Below are 21,482 nucleotides of genomic sequence, written 5' to 3'. Positions count from 1 at the left end.
TTTCAATTCAGAATGGCCACTCATGTTCCATTGACTTGAGCACGAGAATACAGAAGATGCCTTTGATAATTAATGTTGCAGCCTAATGTTTCCAAATAAGGAACAGCAGGAGTTCAAGGCAAAGTTGTGTGCATTTTCACCAAATTCTTGTTGGGAAAGACTGAGCTGTTGTTTTTTTTCTGATCAGTTTGCATGTTGCAACTATTATTATTATTATTATTATTATTATTATTATTATTATTCACCTTTTCTCATCTGTGTAGTTCCAGGGCATGCATATTTCTTCCATTCCTCTCTAGTAGTGTCCTTCTGCTTTCATGACTCCTCCCTTCAGCCTGCACCTCTTCTTTTCTGGACCTTTTGTCTGCTGTATCTCATCTTTTCCAGGATCAAACCAGATCAATTTGAACAGCCAGGGGACCCTTCTGCATATCTGTCATTTATCGGTTCACCACCATTTATAGATGGTGTGTTCTGATAAATATCTTAAAGTAATGCTGAGTTTAATTTTTTTTTACTAGTGAAATTCTATAAATCATAATAAATTCATTTTTTGTATAGGGTGCAATCAGAATAGGTACTATTGAAGGAACAAGGGCCTGTTACAGACAGCCAAAATAAAGCTGCTTCGAGTCACAGTAGAGGTATGGTGTTTCAATGATGATGCATCCTAAGCAGTCCAGAAGCCGCATCAAAGCCACATCCAAGCCCTAAGGACTGGAGCGTGGCTTTGGTGCGACTTCTGGACCTTAGACGCATGCATCATGAAACACTATCCTCCACTGTGACTCGAAGCAGCTTTTTTTGGCCTGTCTGTAACAGGCCCAAGGCTACATTATAAGAAAAAAAATCAGTGGTCAAGTAACAAATGTGGATATAACCTTCAGGAACAATCCAAACATACAGGGTAACTGTTGATCTGGAATCTGCGAAATGTGTAACACCTGTCCCCCAAATCATGGGAGCCCACGAACAAACTGCAACATGATGAAAAATTGTTATTTCATACAATTAAAAACCTTTTGTTTTCTATCTTTAAGGATGATTACCCTGCCCCACTACCTTATGTCTATTTGTGTGTGTGTGTGTGTGTGTGTGTGTGTGTGTGTGTAATACACACACACACACACACTGCTTATGTTGGGTGTTTTCCAAAAAAGAGACAATAAACAGCAAGAACAGGTTAAGTGATGACCAAGCCAAGAATACATGTCAAAAGAGAACAGCAAGACTGGAACTCAATAGATATTGGCTTTTCATGCATTAGGACTCAATGCCTCTGACCACAATCGTTTTTCTAAAGGACAGTTATCCTGTTTAAAGTTAATGACAAAAAAGTAATTTACTCTAGTACAGGCTTTTAGGTTGCAGTAATTCCACATGTAGCACACAGCCAGGTTTCAGACACAGAAGGATTCCGCCACCCACCACAAAAAAGAAAAACAAACAAACAAACAAACAAACAACAAGAACAAACCATACACACACACACACAGACACATACATAAAAAGAAAACTCACATCATGGAAATCCAGTCTGGTGCCAGGCTTAACATGAGATACTTAGCTTTAAATAATTCTATATCATATTTGGTATTTCTGTTAACAAAATGTTGTTGCTGTTTTTTAAATACTATCCTCTCACTAAATCTTGACTTCTAAATACTCTCCTTTTTACTGTCTACAAATCTCAGTGTATTAAATAGAGAAGTTGTTAGCAAATTAATACAGCAAAGCAAAATGCAAAGCCCACAGAGATTTAGTCAATCATAAAAGAAAATCTGTCTGTGTGCCATATCCCCAGACAGATTGAAAATACAGTAACTTAGGAAACAAACCACTTCAATAAACAAAGCTAGTAAACACTGTTTGTTTTTTAAAGTTAAATGCTACTAATTTTACATTACATAACACTGAGCATGTGCGGATAGCGAAGCAGAAAGAAAGGGAAAACAAGAGAAGCCTGCCTCACCAGCCACCAGCATGTTATAAAAACACAGATCTGGCCACTAAAAATGGAAATAATAAGAAAAGTGAAGGCTGGTGAAAGGAAAATAATAATAATTCCTGGATGCATTTTTAGAAGAAATTTTCAAATTGCTTTTCAAAGGTTCAAATTTTTGTTGTTGTTTACCTATGTAATGCTTACCTGATCTGGTTGTTTCATTTTACATGGACAAATTGTTAATTTTGTATAAAACATTTGTTGAAATATGCTGAACTGCTTTTCTTTTTTGTGATGTAGGAACCTAGTCCTATTCTTTCCGTATTATTATTTATGCCTCTGGTACCATATTTTGTATTAAAGAAGTAATGTCCAAGAACACAACTACTTCATTAACTAAGGAATGCCTGTATTGAATATAAACAGAACCCTAGCATTCGAAAAGCTAGACAACTTGCTCCTTAACATGGTGGCTTGAAGTGCAAAGAGATTTTTTAAAACAACAAAAATGACAACCGCATGGTGTAAACTTCAGACATGGAGTGCCTTCACATCTAGTTGCACAGACCTCATATAGTACCATATACCACTTTGAATGGCTGAATTGACTTGTTACTTTTGTGATTAGAAACTACGCTTGCTCAGTTTTTAGCACCACACACACACACGTGCACCTACATGTACTGATACACAAACAACATATACACAAATATATACAGAGAGAATTTACATCTCACAACAATTTCAAATAGTACAATCCCAAATACTACATATTCCTGTAAAGTGGCATAATCCAAATGTCCATGTCTGAATGTGACAAACCTGAAAGGAAAGAGCAAGATGGGACTGTATGCCATATCCTTTGCTTGGCAATACTGCCTTACATATCAGAGCAATGGGTAGCTTTAAAGTCTGTCTTTGATTTTATCTAGAGAAAGCTGAATGTTCGTCTTGTTCATTTAAGGACCTTTAATGAAAAACAGTTACTAAAAGTTACTAAAAGTGTTGGAAAACCTTTGTGATCTTTCCACAAGTGAGACAGACTTAAACCTCTATCAGAAAGAAAGAAAGAGAGTGGTGCTTACCTGAAGACAGCAATGGAGCAAGATGTGTCAAAAAGTGGTTCTGTTTTTTCTTGTACCCCATTAGCAGTGGCAATATATTTCATTTACACCAGGTCAAAAAGTAGGGGGGGGGGGGGGGAAGGATGAAGAATCCTAGTCTTTTGGTAGAAACTCTGTCTTTAACAGTTATATACATACATATATACATACAAGCATACATTGCATTCCTACATTATAAATAGGTTTGAGAAATGCACAAATACTTATACAGATCATCCCTACATCAAAAAATACTTTTTAAATGGAAAAGAAAACTAGTAAGAGAAGTTTGGTCTTCAGAGAAGACAAGCAGTTTCAGAAGTATATCCACAGAAACTGATACTTTACCCCTTCAAATGTTAAAATCAGAGTGGCATGCAAAGTGACCCTTGTGTGCCTTAAACATTAACAGGGAAAGAAGCCATAAATCTGCCAAATAATTGCAATGAAGGAAAGACTGTATTAGAAGGAAGGATAGGATGGATATTTCATTCCTACAGGAAGTATAAGGCCTATCCCTCTTGAGCAGGACATAAATGGCATTGAAGTGGCTAACAAGGTGAGCAATGACTTATGTTTAGGGAAGTCTTGAGCTGAACTCTCATTTTAGACATAAGTTTGGCTTCAAGGCAATACTCTCTTTAGACCATTTCTGTCCATGAACAATAATACCCATCTATGCTATAAGATTGTTCCAAGGACTACTGAAACAATGTATGAGAGATACTATGAAAGCTCAAAACACACTACAGTCTTTGATTGTGATGGCAAGTCAGCCATGAAGCACCTTAAAACCTCTGCCGCCATTAACTTGCTAAAACTTCCTAAATTTATACATTTTAATCAGGAGCACTTTTAAAAAATGAAAAAAGTTCTCAAGTAACATTGGAAGCTCAGAGCCAGTGTGATGAAGGGTTTAAGTGTTGGACTAGGACACTGGGAGACCAGGATTCGAATCCCTGCTTGGGCACGGAAACTCGCTAAGTGACCTTAGGCAAGTCACACACACTCAGCCTCAGAGGAAGGCATCCATTGCTCTGAACAAATTCAGCCAGGAGAACACTGTGGCAAGGGGGCACTGGAAGTCAGAAATGACTTGAAGGCACACAACAAGAACACTGGAAGTCACAACCTTGTTCTGTGTGACACTCTTGACGTGCCACGTATTTTTAAAGGGATAAAGTTCCAATATCGATCAAGGTCAAATTGGGCTGATGTATGAGCTGAGCGAAAGGCAAGAAAGGACTGCGGTTTCTACTATCAAATGTCTCCTGTCGAGCCACTGATCTAGGTGAAGATTCATTTGCTGCACAACCCACAAAATAACTTTCTCTGCACAATTTTGCCTTGAAGCCACTACTCCCTCCTTTCCTCTCCCACTTCCTCTTTGCCTACAGAGATATCGAACAATGTCTTTCTCCAACAAAGCTTTCTGTGTGATCTCATCCTCTATTCAGTCCCCTGGTCTGGCCTCCTGTTTTCCCTCCTGCCAAGAGCAAAACAGCTTCCCAGCATACCATTGAGCTCTTTCTGTAAAACTGTCTTTAAGTTTAGCAAGTTTATGTCTTTTAATCCCCACCCTGCTCCAAATAATTCTCTTTACACATCCCTTGAAACCACCGTATTTCATTATGCATCACTTTTGATTGTTGAGAGATAAAGGCGGCAACTGCTCATGTTTTTTGAGTAAGCTGGGCTGGAGGAAATGTATCTCGCCTGGGGGAGACGCATGGATTTTCTATCCCAGCGCTACAGAGGAAACACAAACAGAGGATGTGGAAGTGACTTTCACTTCTGCTGTCACTACTCTTGTGTTGTTGTTGCTGTTGTTGTTAACTGCCCTCAAATCAATTTCAACCCACTGTGACCCTGTGGATGAGACATCTCCAAGACTCCCTGTCCTCCACTATTCTGCTTAGTTCCTGCAAACTCATACCTGTGACCTCCCTAATAGTGTCAATCCATCTTGCATGCAGCCTTCCTCTCTTTCTACTTCCCTCCACCTTTCCTTGCATTACTATTTTTTTCCAATGTGTCATGCTTTCTCATGATGTGTCTGAAATATGACAACCCAAGTTCAGTCATCTTGGCTTCCAGTGAGATTTCCAAGGAAATTACTCTTGTGTATAGACTCCTAACGTTGGGTCTCCAGGCACACAAAAACATGGACAGCCAAAGTATGAAAGCTAGTAGTACTGTTCTCAGGGCTACTTACAGCATGGAAGGCCAACTGAGGGCCAAGCTCCAAGGTAAGGAATTTTCTGGGAACCATGAAAGGGGGGGGGGAGATGCAAGCAAACAGAAGGCAAGAACATGGAATTGAAAGGGAGCAGACTGGAAGATACTGAGGGAACAGGCATGCTGGGAGGTGGAAAGCAATGGCCATTTTTCAAATCTTGCTATCAAAGACTCAAATCTGAGTTAGAAGAATGTACAGCTGTGCCAGGAATTACAAACCCACCACGGGGAGAAAGTGGCTTATTGGATCTGGCAAGAAAATGAGATTTCTACTTTTTCTATTCTGCAGGGTTAGGTGGACCACGGTGGACCAAAGCTCTCCCAACCCTCAGAAAATTAGAGTTTATCGCACAGGGCCCTGGAACGGGCCTTGTGCATTACAAAAGGGGCCGGGATGGGGCTGGAATGAGTGGGGAACTTATCTTACTGCACACAAAAGTCCCCATTCCCTTCCCTTCCGTTCCGTTCCCCATCCGTCCCACAGGAGGTGATTTTTGAGAACTGTTCAGTAACCGTTCTCAAAAATTGCCTCCTGTGGGATGGATGGGGAACGAAACGGAAGGGAGCGGAACGGAATGGAGACTTTTGTGTGCAGTAAAATGAGTCCCCCACTTGTTCCACACTCATTCCCAGCCCCTTTCCTTCCGTTCCCAATCCATCTCAGTGTGATAAACTTCAGTGTATTAACTAAGAATGCAGAGTCTGGAATGGGGAGCCACCATGAAATTTAAGGCTGCATCTGCACTGCAGGAAAGGCAATCATAATACAATCCTATCTTAGGGGGAATTTTTCAGCATTTTAACAGATATTGTAAAATATATGGTGCCCTTTGAATGCTTCTATGGACTCAGTATTATTCTTAGAGAAAGAAATGACAGTCCTACACAGAGCATAGCAGGTCACATGGAGCAAAACAGACACAACTTTATTACATACTTCTTATTTTAGGACTGTACTCTAATTTTCAAATAGTTGCTCATACCACTTGACTCTCTCCATAGATGTTCTTAAAAACAATTCAAGTTAACCACACTTTGAGCAAATCACATGCTGTCATCATCAGGGGAAGGGAATGGCAAGCCTCCTCTGAACAAATCCCCATCCAAGCCCCTATGATAGGTTTACTTTAGGGTTTCCATAAATGGGAAATGCCTTGAAGGCACACAACAAAGAATTAGCTAACCTAAACAAACAAAACTTTAAAAGCAAGACTTTAAAGACCATGTTAGCAGCAAGTATGGCCTTACAAAGGAGTTATTGCTCTAAATTGTGATGGTCCTTGAACCTAAATGTGGGAGACTATTCTTTTTGGATCATCTCTTCAAGCCTCATTGGTAGGCGCTTTGTCTCACATTCCAAAGATAAAACATTCTTCATCATGGCACTCATTTGTCAGACTCACGCACAGAGATAGTGAGAAATTCTTTTTTTAAACAAGCTATTTAGTTCTAAAGTCTGAAATCAAAATCCTGCTTGTGCAAGTATTGAAATGAAGAATTACAAATCAATCTGTTTGCTTATATACACACACACATCACCCTCTAAATGGGTATAAAATGCTGCTGTTGGTGCTGGGAGCTGACACTGAACCCTCTGGAACAAAAGAAAAGTCATCTGGCTGTTTTTAAAAATCTCAAGAACTACAGCAACAAATACAGCAGCCAACAGCAACATTAACCCAATTTGAAAACTAGAAAAATACACTCTTTTAAAATGTTTAATAAAAGCCTGTACTTCACTATCATGTGTGAAGTGCCTCTAACAGAGCAAACTGGTAAAACAAATATATGATAGCAAATAGGATTAAAAACTTGAAACAAATGGCGGGTTGTAAAACGGAGCTTATCCCTTTAAAAAGAGCATAGCAAACCTCAAACAACAGTTTCACTAAGCAGATGTTTAGAGATGTGAACCCTGTGGAGAGTTCATTAGAATGTGGGTATAGCTGCACTTACTTTGCTTTAGAAAATTCTGAACATGACAACAAGAGTTGAATTGTAAGAAATTGCTACAGAAAGCTACACAAAGGCACAATATGTGAGTAGCAATCATAACAATTTTTTAAATTAAACAAACCTGTATGTGCACATCACAATAAACACTTGAACTCCACTTTGTAAATAATAGCATAAATCCACTTGCTAGTCCCAATAAGAGAAGACCTAAGGACTCACTAGGATTTACACAACTGTTGGATTACCATTCAGCAACTGATTTAATGGGGCTACTCTACTAAGAATTGGATTTAAAACAATAGCAGCTGGTCTGGTATAGTGGTTTAAGTATTGGATAGTAGAGAGAGGTTTGACTAGTAGACAGGGCCTGGATCCCGCTAAACCATGTAAACCCACTGATGAACTTGGAGAAGTCACACTCTCTCAGTTTCAGAGGACGGCAAAGGCAAGCCTTCTCTGAACAAATCTTGCCAGGAAAACCCCATGATAGATTAAATTTAGGGTCCTTGTAAATTAGAAACGAAGGCACACAACAATAACAAAATACAAATCTGCCCTTGCAATTTTAAGTTCAGAAGTTAGAATTTAACTTTTAAAAAGTAAGTCATTAGTCACTGCTTTCTCAAAATGTATGTTAGTTTTACTAACAAATCTTTTGGCCATGCCATGTTAATTTATAGTAACTTCATTAAAATGCTCTGATAGCGTCCCAAAATAAATATTTTTAAAGTTACGTGCAAATGTTATTTGTTGTGGGGGTGGGACTCCTCTCCCATCATTGTGTGGGGAAGTGATACTGTTAACACTTATTATTGCCCTCCGCCTCCAGCAGTGTATTTAAAGTAACATTACAACATCATGATTTGTAAGATGTTACCTCTAAGCTCTGCTTACCTCCGAAAACTAATGCAGGTAGCAAAAGACATTTGCAAAGAAGAACTGACAAGGGAGAAGGACCATCAGTTCTTTCTCATGAGCCTTTGTACCACTATTCCCACTCCCACAGACTTGGGTTCAGACATAAAGGTACACTGCAATTAGCTGAAAACTCCATTCTAGTCTTGCTTGTGATGCAGTCATGAAGGAGGGAAGGGACGGTGAATGAAACTAAAGCTTATGCTGTTAACACTGAGCTGTTGGTTAGCATACTATTCAAATCTGGCCAGTGCTCCACCACAATTAACTAGCAAACATAGAATCACAGAGTTGGAAGAGACCGCAAGGGCCATCCAGTCCAACCCCCTGCCATGCAGGAAATCTAGATCAAAGCATCCCCGAAAGATGGCCATCCAGCCTCCGTTTGAAGACCTCAAAGGAGGAAGACTCCACCACACTCCTAGGAAGTGTGTTCCACTGTCGAACAGCCCTATATTTAGGAAACAAGTATTTGCCAGTGAAATTAGCATTTCTCTCTGGAGATTATCTTTATGATGGTAAATTGTTATAGATAACAGGCATCTGACCAGTAGTTCAAATCTTAACACCCAAAAGATCCTCAAAGCAAAGCTCTACCAGAAACAAATAAGAGAGAGCCACCTAAAGACGGCTAAAGACTTCACTGACATTTTTCCCATACAGCCACCAATATTGTCACAGAAGCCTCTCCATTTATAATTGTCTCAACAGAGAAGGAACCTGTCATATTAATACCATGGATACATTCACCTCCCCACATCCTTGTATCTGATGTGTAATATACTCATTCACAAAAAGAGATATGCAGCTTTTGGAACATGACATTGTATTTCACGCATGCTATGTGAAATAGGTTTAAATGCACACCAGATTCCCCATTCAAAAGCACAGAATATAAGCAGTACAAAAGATAAATTAATCATTGTTGTAGATCACTCCAGCAATTTGTTTTATTGGACATCATGATAAACATCTGCTGGCTTTCATCACAAATCACTTGGTACTATTTTTAAACCCAGTGCAGACATTTATTTATAATAAAAACTTCTGTATTGATACAGAAAGTCACAGGATGTCTGTTCTTCTGGGATTCATTTTACTGCAGTGGAAATGTGAAGGGAATCTCTGTCTGAGTGGTATATATACCCACCTCTTCTCTCCATTTCTCTGGACAGGAGTTCTACGAAATGCCAGCAAGGAGAAGCCTGAGGAACAATGGCAGTCAAAGGCAGGTATTTCATTTCAGTACCTGACACAAGTGATACTAGCATAAATGACAGAACCCTAATCACTTCTCTCAGAAGAGCAAAGCACATGGCAAAGTGTGTTAAGGTTCTTCCCAGCCACAGGCCAATTCTAGAAAGAAAACCAGTTATTCCTACCAGCAGATTTTGGTGTGAACTTGTCCCTGTTGGCTGCACAAACCGCCAGCAGCCTATATCCAAGATCCAGGTCAAAGCCTTGCTGTGCTGCCACTCTGCTAACAACCTGAGAAAAAAGAAGAAAGGTCATCGTTCACTGAAAGTTAACTGTATAATCAACACTTGTTTCTGCAACTAGTCTGTGGTAGCATTCACAATATACTCATAATTCAAAAGAGCATTATGATTCATATTGCACTTTTTATGATATACGTTATTATGTAATTAATGCCTATCTCATTTAACTCCAACAATCCCATGGAGCAAGTCATTGCACTTCCCATTTGCAGAACATGGAAATGAAGTGGGGAAGGAGAAGGAGAAAGATTTGGCACAGCCTCATCCAGATTGGCTAGGACTTAGCATGGACTTGAGGTCATATCCAAGCCCTTCACAATTTATCCAGTGGAAGACACTTTCTTTCATAGCTTCTTTAGCAGAGTATAAACTACCAAGGTTTAAAGTACACAAACTATGAAATAACTGGAGACAGTTGTTGCATATGTTACTGCATTTGAGACTGATTTTAAGTACCAGACTACTTCAGAGAATGGTATTATCCAGTTTACACATAGATTTTTCAACTCAGTACTGTATTGAGACAGACAGACAGGCAGGCAGGCAGACAAACCTACCGACTGACCGAGAAAAACAGAGAGTTCAGTCAGATCAGGGATAAAGATAAAATTAGTGCTGTGCAAGGTTACATGCAAGTTTCTATCCAAAGAAGATTGGAGATGGGCTCTCTGATGCTGGGCAGACATTGTCTTATACAAACAAGCCCAAGCATTCATATGCATTGGAGGGCACATTGCCTGTGCCCTACAATGACAGTCAGATGTGTGATTCAGAAATTCTATTGTTGCATGAAGAATAAGAGCATTTGTACAAAGGAGGGGAATACTGTTGATTGACTTCTATGGCTTGCCATGAAAGAATGATACAACCTTCTCAAAGCAACAGTTTTACAATGAAGAGCACTATCTTTAGGTGGCCTGTGCTCTGACTAGTCTCCAGCACATAGCTGATTAGATCATTAGAACCTCCAGAATCTAAAAAATAACCTCAATTAATGCACATTACAAATATACTACAGTATATCTGTATTATATTTATGTGTTGTGCCAAAGACTAAGAATAAGATACCTGCTGTTCAGGGGGTTATTCCCCCCCCCCCATTAATTTAGCACTAACTCTCATTTTCATTTAGGAGTACAACACAAGAATTAAATGGGAGAGATGGCTAGTCACCCCTCCTTCAATAGAGAAAGCCCTTGATAAATTAAACAGAGTGCTGATTATAATGCAATTATCTGTGCCCAACAATGGCTAGCCATAAAACAATGATATAGAACAGAAAGGGAAACAAAGATATGTGATAACCTATAAATGCTAATGAAATTTCCTATTTGGTGTTAACAAGTCAGCACAATTGCCTCGTGCTTATTAATCCAACCTGCCCTCCAGTATAAACTTTTCCTGATTAACAACAAAATATCACATGAGTGATACTGGGAAGGAGGGATGGATAGGTAATCTGTTGCAATTTAAAAATTAAAAGCTAAACAATTTCAGGGGAAACTGATGTCAAAAAGTAATTCCAAAAGCACATGAATACTCTCCTATTTCAGCTACTAATGGGAGCATATAGAGTTTGTGTTGTGTGCTTGTTTAGGATCAGATCTGATTTATTATTATTTAAGATATCACAAAATTATTTTTGGTTTAATCTACTTAGATTTCAGAAGATTTTGCAGCCGTCCTAAGCATCCAAGTGGAACAATATATCTGGTGGCCTCTGCGGCTTGGAGCCCCACTTGCTACCTTGAGTCACTGAATATGCCAGTTATGGCCATTCCTTGATTGGAATACACTAGTGACAGTGTTCCAGATATTGGTAGCCCCAAGACTAACTATTTGTGTTCTACATGGCTGCACTAAAGACAGATCTGGAAGGAATAGTTGGTGCAGAATGCTTCCGATAGACTTCTGAACAGGAATACATCCCAGAAGGAACTGCACTGTTTATTTATTCGTTATCAGGCCAAAGTTTTGTTCCTAGTTTATAAAGCCCAAATCAACTTAGGGCTTTATAAACTAATGATGGCTCAAAGAGGTGGGCCAAGACACCAACTCGAGATTTTTTAAACTACTATTATTTTAAACTGCTTGCTTCTTCTTGAATCATTATTTTTTAATAGCATCCATGCATATTATGCTCTGTTCTTTTGCACTGGTTACTAAGTTTGGGGACAATGCACAATGTCACACTTGAGGCCTGTGATTCTCAGTATAGAGAGAAAATATCAGAATAAGTTTTAATTTTTTGTCCTAAGAGCAGAAGAAAGAACAGCATTGTTAGGCTTAATCCAAGTTGGTCAGGGTCACAAAAATCACAACATTGTTTACTAAAGAGTATGAAAAACTATGTTTCTCCATACTTTTGTATATAAATCAAGCTTCACATTACATCTACAGACACACAGGAAGCTGCCTTATTTCATTTAGGGTAGCACTGACTACAGAAGTGGTGACTGTGGTCTTCCTGATGGTGTTGGATTACAATTTCTGTCATCCATACTCATTGGTCATGCTGGATAGGTCTGATTGAAACTGTAGTCTGACAGGATCAGGAAGGCCACAGGTTATCCTGTTTTACCCTGACTGGCAGTGGCAGCTCTTTCCAACACTATCTGGAAACAACAAAACCTGAACTTGGGATCTTCCTCATACAGAACATATGCTCTGTCACTGAGCTACAGTTCTACTGTAGTCTACAATTAATTAAATGCAACCAATGTGCTGCAGCCTAACTCAATTAAACTAGTGGAAACGTTGGCAGCCGATGCCAAAAAGAATGCGCTATTTGCTGCTTTATGAGATCAGAACCCTTAAAACATCCTTATAAAAATGGTTTGCTCTCATTATTCTGCACTTAAAGGATGGCTGGCCTTACCATTAAAGCTGGGAAAGATAACTGGAGCCAAATCTGGCATGTAGCACAGCCCACAAATCCAATGCCTCCTCCCTTTCTCTCATGCACTTTTCTATTTCCTCATAAGCAAAGACATAGACTGGCAAAGAGCTCTCTAATTGTGAAGTCAAAGGCTTTCATGGCCAGCATCTATAGTTTTCTGTGGGTTTTTTTTTTTAGCTATGGCTGCATTCTGGAAGAATTTGTTTCTGATGTTTCACCTGCAGCTGAGGCTGTCAACTTCAAAGGTTGATGGCATGGAAGTGCGTGGAGGATATATGGGTCCCACAGGTATATATATCCCACACACATCCATGTCAGCAACCTCTTAAGATGTCAGCCACAGTTGCAAGTAAAACATCAGGAATAAATTCTTCCAGAATACGGCCACATAGCCTGAAAAACCCACAGAAAACTATAATTTTCTAATTCACTTCCTGTGCACACCCACATCCAGTCACAAATCTAGCATGACCAACATGGGACATTCAGGTAAAGTTATGCCTCTTCCTCTCATTCATCCCCATCTGCCAACTCTGCACCAGCTGATCTAAGACATCAGACAAATAAGATTGATTGATTGATTGAAGAGCAGCTGCAGTGCTTGTATTGCCATTCATGCAAGGGAAGGCAGGATTACTGTGCCCCTTCCCCTTAGCTGGAGTGCGAGCAAGTCAGTGGGTAGGGCCAATTTTGATGAAAGTTTAAGTCAAAAGACAGCTCCTCCTAAAAACGGTTGAAAGGGGGACATTAAACTAATGTTTCCAAGATGTACTGCACATGCTACTGTTAGCTAGGCTCTATAGCAGTGGTCCCCAAACTGTGCTCTTTGAGGGATCTTGGACTTCAGCTCCCAGAATCACAGACTATTGGCCAATATGGCTGAGGCTTCTGGGAGCTGAAGTCCAAAATCTCTTAAAGGGCACAGTTTGGGGACCACGGTTCTACAAGGAAGGAAGTCTATGTTGTCTGGATCAAAGATCGCAGATTAAGAAGCCATGCCAAGAAGATAGTGAAGGGTGGGTACAAAAAAGGACAAGGCAAGAAGAGGAATATAGACAGACAATAAAGAGGAGGATCAAAGTATGCAAGTGGCAATGCATACCTGGCTTGTTATACAGTCAAGGAATTTTCAGAAAGGGAATATCTGGGTAGGGACAGGAGGAGGCAAGCTTGAGTTATAACAGAGGGGCAAGGACACAGCTGGGTAAAAGCTACTTGTGTTTAAGAGTTTCATTGAGCCTAACAAACAGGGTGAGTCTTCCAACTCCATTTCCAAATGGTTTGGCATTCAGGTCCTCCCTGTGGTACTTATCCCAACAGAAGAAAACAGTCAGTTGCAAATGGAGATGGGGCTGAAATGGAGTTCTGATAGCACGAAATTGCACCAAGTAATCAATCATCTATTGTGTGTGTGTGTGTGTGTGTGTGTGTGTGTGTGTGTGTGTGTGTGTGTGTGTGTTATGGTGACCCTAAGGTGAACCTAGCTCAGGGTTTTCTTGACAGGTTTCTTCAGAGCGGGTTTGCCATTGCCATCCTCTGAGGCTGAGAGACTGTGACTTGCCCAAGGTCCTCCAGTCAGTTTCATGGCCAAGCAGGGATTTGAGCCTTGCTCTCCAGTCATAATTCAAATGCTCAAACCACTATACCACTCTGGCTCTCATTCTGTGGAAGAAAAACAAACTTCTCTCCCCTCCCCTGCAACCTGCAAAGAACAATTTCTCTGTTTTGACTGACAATTACAAAAGGATCACTTAGTATGACTTGCTCTGCATCTCTTGCCACACTCTCACGTTGCTAGGATAATTTCTCTCTTAACCTAGCTCTCTGGCTAATCAAAAGATTCGTAACTGCTCATTACAAAACTCTGCTTTGAATTATGGTTGCACTTCTCAGGAAATCGTTTAACTGGCAGAAAGTGGCGTGTGCATACCCCCCCTGCTGGCATCGGAATGAATTTTCCCCCATTCAACTTTGCTGCTTCTCAGCGACTGAAACATGTTAACTGGCTGCTACCTCAGACTGTTATGTGTTTAGGAATCTGCTGGTGCTTGAATCTATTCAAGTATTTATTTATATCCTATTTTTCTATACACAGCGCAGAATCAAAAGAAATATCTACTAAAAGAACAAGAGTGTTAAAATACACAGTGAAACTAACAAGAATAGGACTATACTGGAATAATGTAAAGGTGGGAGAGTAATTAAAACTGGGCAGATTGGATGGTCATTTTCCTTTTTCCTTTTGAGACTCCCTTATCTGAAATTCCAAAATCTGAAATACTCCAAAATTGTCCACATGGGTTGGTGGGATAGTGACACCTTTGCTTTCTGATGGTTCACTGTACACAAAATTTGTTTCATGTACAAAATTATTACAAATATTGTGTGTAAAATTACCTTCAGGAAATGTGTATAAGGTATACATGAAACATAAATGAATTTCATGTCTTGACTCGGATCCCACTCTCAAGATATCTCCTTATGTATATAGAAATATTTCAAACTCCCCCTCCCCATTCCCAAATCCAAAATATTTCTGGTCCCAAGCATTTTGGATAAGGATACTCACCCTGTACAAATAGTTATTAATAATGACCAAGTAACAAGGGGCAGAAAACTCAGGTACTTTTCCTGTCAAGGAGAAGATGGGGGGATAATGGAAGAGGAATACTAGGATCTCATACCAACTGCTTATTGATCAGTAACCGCAGTTTCCTGACCATTCCCCTAAACTAGACATTGTTGGATCCATGCCACATTTAATTAAAAAAAAAAAAAACTAAAAAAGGAAAGAGTGAAAAAATACACATGAATGGCACAAGAATGGACATACCGTCAAACAGCCCATCAGACTCTGTTCAAAGGGCCTCTGAAATGCTCTTGGATCCCCACACCAATCCAGGAGTTCTGTAGCAGCATTGTGAAAGTTGGCAGGATTCTGTAAGTGCTGAGGGAGAAAGAGGAAATTAAATATAATTAGGTAAATACATGCTCTCTTGACTAAATGTGTTTTATATTAGGTATTTTATAGGTACAGCTGGCATAGGTTATGCATAGCATCTAATTTTCTCTCCCACTGATGTGTATACTAAAAAATGTAACCAACAGCAATGGCTTACCATTCAAGTGTAGCGATTTGACCTGGCTGAATGCCAACCATTCTGGCTTTGGCAACTGGACCCCAATAGTGTTACTAATATCTACTTGGCCTCACCGTTCAGAAAATTACATTGTTTGTTTGTGAGTAAAACCCTTCCTTTCTAAGATCAGTAACAAGGAATCAAGCAGCCTGAACTATATGTTCCAACTCTCATTACTTCTACATGTATAGTACAGTGGAGCCTTGTTATACGCTGGGGTTTGGTTCCATGATCTCCCGTGTATAATAAAATCCATGTATGCTCAAGTCCCATTGAATATAATGGCATAGCAAAATGGTGTCCCTTATAAAAAATGGAAAATCGAGGTTTGATAATTGAAATTTATACTTTTTTTGAACATTTTCAAACCGTGGATGCTTGAATCCGTGTATAAAAAATCCGTGTATAAGAAGGGCCAACTGTGCATGTTCATCTTCTGCAAATGATATAAGCCTCGTGTAGTTGCAACATACAAATCAGCTTGAACCCACACTTCTCATTTCATATACAGGTTGTGATCCTTAGTACTGATCATATTCTTTATCAATTGCCTACTGTGTTTCTTAGCCAGCATGGTGCAACATGACTGATAAGATCTGGGTTTCTATTCCTACTCAGGCATGCCGTTTAGGGAATGGACTTTAGCCACTTTTTCTCAGAGTAACTAGAGTTAAAGGATTGTTGTGAAGGTAAAATGTGGAAGAAAATCCCAGTTACACTGTTTTGAGCTTCATGGATGAAGGAAAGAATAGGACTGTGATTTGAAAAACATATATTATAAATTTCAATAATTATGGAACTTCCTCTTGGTAGATATATGATTGTCCCCTTTACTACTGTCACTTAGGTGCTAGATAAAAAACATTTATTTGTGTGTTTGGTGAATAAGCAAGTGTTTAGTTACTGATACTATCCGATGCAGTTTTTTCACACACAGTTGGCCCTTCTTATACACAGATTTTTTTTATACACTGATTCAAGCATCCACGGTTTGAAAAAATTCAAAAAAAAGTATAAATTTTAAATATCAAACCTTGATTCTCCATTTTTTATACAGGACACCCTTTTGCTATGTCATTATATTTAATGGGACTTGAGCATCCACGGCTTTTGTTATCCACAGGGGATTTTGGAACCCAACCCCAGCGTATAACAAGGGTCCACTATATTTATGATCACAGAATTATTATTTTAAAGGGCTATGGATTACACAGTGTTTTATGTAAGCTGTCAGCTATCTTGAGTTGCTTCTGAGGAAAGGTAAGATATAACCAAAAGAGTGGGACAAGTGAATCGAAGGTTTCACAAAACAATAAGAAATAGAGGTAACATTTCTGCACCCAAGGATGTAAATGATAACCAAGCATACTGAAGATTATAGAAGAAGGATCACACAACTCATCCACCCTCAGCAGTAAGAAGAATTTATCTCCTATTATGCCTTGGAGGAAAAAGTGAATTTGTCCCTGATGGAAACATGCCGAGCTAATGCATTCTTTACTATCTCGTTCTCAGTGGGACTGACCAAATCACAGCCATGTTCTGCAGAGTTCAATTTCTGCCCTTTTACATCAAAGTACTCTTACCATGAAAATGATCAAGAAATTTAAGGGGTGGAAAGGATTTTGCCCTTAAATCGCTACATAATTTGCTTTTAAATCCCTTGAGAAAAGATCACTGTGATGGATGTTTATATTTCATCATTTTTTCCTATCTAAGCATTTTCTACAAGGACTTAGCATTCACCTTACTAGCTAATGTTCTATATATGCCTATGGTGCTCTTACTGTAAATGCAAATATAATAATACATACACTAACAGAGAGATATACTACACTATAGGGGCTATCAGTGCAACTGAAGTAGAAACCTGAGTAATATAGTTCCAGGAAGATTCAACGCTTTCAAAAAACAATACCCAGTATTCTTTGGGAAAAACTATGACACTGAGAAAAATCATGACATAAATTAATAAAATGTTTTTTTTTTTAAAGCTAGTATAGACATACACTAGAATGGCTCTAGAATCACATCACAGCCTCCTCACCACCATTTACTAAGGTGTTCCGAGAAAGGAAAATCTACTTAATGTATGCTGCTGTTTCTTTCTGTCAAAACTCAAAAGAGGGCTGGGAAGAGTGAGAAAAATGGAATGTTTAATTTATTTTCCTTTACACTTTACTATGATACACTTTAAGTGCAGTAATGTAACACAGAATTGAGCCACAATTTAATTGGTTTGATTGCTAGAAGAACCCGCCTTCAGTCTTAATGCAATTGGATTTTTTTAACAGGGTGAAACTTTTCACAAACTTTGCCTTCTCTGTTTGAAATATGAAGAAAATAATATCAACCTCCATTAGTGGGATGCTCTAAAGCTAACTGAAGTAAGGTATACAAACTATTTGAACATATATGTTTTATTTGACTGCGATAACTACAAATCTTTGTGTTGCAATATAAAAGAAACATTTGAACAAACCAGTGCAACTTGACTATGCAACAGGGTGGGAATCATATGACGCATGGCCCAAAAGTGGTCTGGAGACTCCTGCATGGCCTTAAGGCCTTTTCTACTTTCCCACTCACAAACAAGCCTCTCTCCACCCATCTCTTCATCTCAGTTCCATTTATATGTAATTTAAAAACAGTTAAGGAGTTAATTTTTCCATTACTTCACTCTTGTGAGAAAACATTAATATGCACTCTACTCCAAAGTGAATTACTTGAAACTCCATCTTCAACATGGTGTGTTTCTGTCTGTAGTACTGATGGACTAGAATAGGACCAAGATGTAGATGTCTTGAAGATATCCAAGGACAAATAGACAGGTATCATTTAGAGCAGATAGGATTCAGGGAGACTAGTGCCTCCAGATGAGTTCACCTTCCAAGGTAGCATGCAGTTGTAGAGGCATCTGTGGGGTTCAGAAACAAAGGCCTATGGAAATGTACCTCAAGTATGTACGCACCAAGTTCTGAGAACATGATAAAAGCATCCACTTTTGTTGACAAAAATTTGAAAGCCATCTTAGCAGGAGGTGGTGAACCTAATTGTATTCTACAATGAAGTCTGAGATGTGTGGCAAGAGACACTTCTCCAGGCAGAGAAGACAACAGAGATGATATCACATGCCAGCATGTTTTAGATTCTGCACAAGAGCAGGAACAGTTCACAATGAAGAGCACTCAGGATTCAAGTTCTCTCATCAAGGCACACAAGAATGACAGCAATGATAGGGAAACAAAATAATCACAACATAGGCTTTCTGTTTAGTTTGATTTGCTGCTGGAGAAAATAAGTGCAGAATCTTAATTTAGGATAATGCATATTTTAGGGAGGATTTTCTTTTCCTTTTCTTTGAAACATGTCAGACTCTGAAGACACCGAACTAATTTGCCACATCTTAACTGCTCCTCAAAAGACATGTCATGCAAATATGGTCTGTTTGAGTAGCAAACTACTTAACTATGCTAAACAAGTTATTGCATTTATTTATGGGATGTCATGCCAAATTATAAAGGCTGACTCAAGCTGCCTGTTTGTTTTGCCCAGTTACATCTGCTCTGTTTCTTGCTTTAATTGAACTGCTAAACAGCAACATAACTAATGATGTGAGTGCTGAACGAATGCGTTTGCATTTACGTCAATCAAAGGTCACCTAGGGCCCCTTCATATTTTGATGCAGTTGCAGTGGAAGCTACTTTCCATGATGCATGGCAATGCTTGGCAATCCAGAACCAGATGTATTGAGTCAATAATGTTGAGTAGGAAGGACCTGTGTGCTTAGCCCTACACATGGCACATTTCACCTGACACGTATTCATATGCCTTTGTAAGTTGATGTCACATGTAAGGAGCTCCCATGGTGCTGTGATAATATATGAAAGGATCCACGGTGCCACCAAAATGTGGCACTAGGGATGTCAAAAAGTCTCCAGACCACCAGTCATATGTAATGCAGATTGTTAATTGTTTGCTAAGTGCTACATCTTTGCCAATTCATTCTTCAAGGAATCAATGAGTAATTTAAGCTATTTTCTTTCCGTCCTGAGGAGGTCTTCAAAAATTGTACAGTTTTCAAAAATTATTCACAGTTCAAGACTTATTCTGGGGAAAAAACCTGCACTTTAAACACAGAAAACAGGAAAAAAATGCACAGAAAATAATATATCTGCAATGAAATATTTTCTTCACAGAATATGCTATTTTGTTTGCAGAAAATGTTGTTTTTGGCAAGAAAAATCCAGATGAGGATTTTGGGAAGTATAAATCAGAAACTATGAAGATTCTTGGCAATTCAGGATTGTCCTTGTCAGGTTTCCCTACATATTTTCCAACCATTCTCCAAATATTTTTGCATATTTTTTCCATCCCCAGTCAAAAGACTTCAGAAGGAAATGGGCATCAGCTGCATGAAGTGATTCAGCAGTTAAATGAATGAATAGGACTACCACTTGTGAGAACTTTGAAAAATTACACTAACTTAAAATATTTTTTAAAAAGAAGGCACATACTAATAAGAGTATGATACTTGTCAAATATGCTCAACTATGAATGACATGTTAGCAAAGAAAAGGGGATAAGGAATTATGGAAACTGATTTCTGCAAATCTGAAGAATCTAAGCCTAGAATGGGAGGGTTAGATTTCATCTATCAACTTTACTAGAATAATTTCCCTATTTAGACGCATGGAAAAATTACATGTACATGCATTCCTATACAGATTTCTTATTACAACTAGGGTTTTCTGTCCAAACCCCATACCTTTGTATCCCAGTTATGAAAATGGATTATCATTCTGAGCTGTGATCTTCCTAAACCATATGTTTTGGCTACAGAAAAATCATTGCCATTCAGATATTTTTTGCTGCTGAGCAACTGACGTGAGACCTAGATGTGTATGTATGTTTGTGCACACAAGCACACATAAGAGAGAGAAGATGATATAAATATAAACGTCACAGTTTTATGACCAGAAGGAAGCCTTAAAGGGCTTAAAAATCAACTATAATCACTCACTATAATTTTTAATGTAGCTTTTTATTACTGAAAAGCCCCAGACATTAAGAAGCTAAGTTAGCAGAATACTGTGACCTCTACCCCCTCTTCCTTTGTATACACAAGGAAACAGCTCATTGATAAAGCCTTTCTCTTTCTCACACACTGATGTCAATTTTCCTGGCCACTATGGAACTAAAGTTTCAATACAGGTGGTGGCAGAACTGCTTTAAAAACAGAAGTAGACAGTGCATTTGGATGTGAGTATGTGGAAAGGCAATGTCCTAGCATGCAATTTTGTGCTTCCAAGTTTGCAAGCACTGGACCTGAAATAAAATCAAAACGTATTGTATTTTTGTTTTCTAGGATACCTAGTAAAGCTAGGCTGTTGTTTGTCCTAAGAAATCAAACAGCAATCAGGTACACACTTATAGAAAGTTTTAAAACACTGTGTCAAAGGCCCAATCTAGTAACATGGCTGGGGGAGAGGATAAATGGTCAACTAACTGAAGCAACACCTTTACTTTTAACCTGCCTATCCTCAGAGGGAAATAAGGGCAAAACCCCTCTGAACAAATTCTGCCAATAGGTTTGCCTTAGAGTCGTCATACGTCAGAAATGAATTGAAGGCAAACAGCAACAAACCCAGAATTCATCTTATTTGTTACATAAAACCTCTTCCAAAGTCAAACTGAGATGTTGGAATGAAGCATCGTACATATGTTCAAGACATGATTAACCCTGAACCATGAACATCTTTTAAGGACATTCATTTCAAGACATAA

At 38.9% G+C, this 21,482-nt stretch overlaps 1 protein-coding gene across 6 annotated transcripts in view; it reads right to left on the bottom strand.

Annotated features, from left to right (window-relative positions):
- The window catches only part of ZMIZ1 (zinc finger MIZ-type containing 1), a 371,096-nt gene that overhangs the window by 153,612 nt on the left and 196,002 nt on the right, over window positions 1-21,482 (bottom strand). For 5 of the 6 annotated variants that reach the window (XM_042457113.1, XM_042457112.1, XM_042457114.1 and 2 more), the window contains exons 5-6: window positions 15,389-15,502; window positions 9,540-9,645 (exon numbers count right to left, since the gene is read on the bottom strand). In XM_042457113.1, coding sequence (XP_042313047.1) covers window positions 9,540-9,645; window positions 15,389-15,502 — 220 coding nt within the window. The other variant, XM_042457117.1, reaches the window with a different exon arrangement.

This window comes from Sceloporus undulatus, chromosome 3, assembly GCF_019175285.1.
Source record: "Sceloporus undulatus isolate JIND9_A2432 ecotype Alabama chromosome 3, SceUnd_v1.1, whole genome shotgun sequence".
Classification (NCBI taxonomy): Eukaryota; Metazoa; Chordata; class Lepidosauria; order Squamata; family Phrynosomatidae; genus Sceloporus; species Sceloporus undulatus.
The sequence above is the reverse complement of the archived record's forward strand: the minus strand, read 5'-3'. Positions and strand labels throughout refer to the sequence as shown.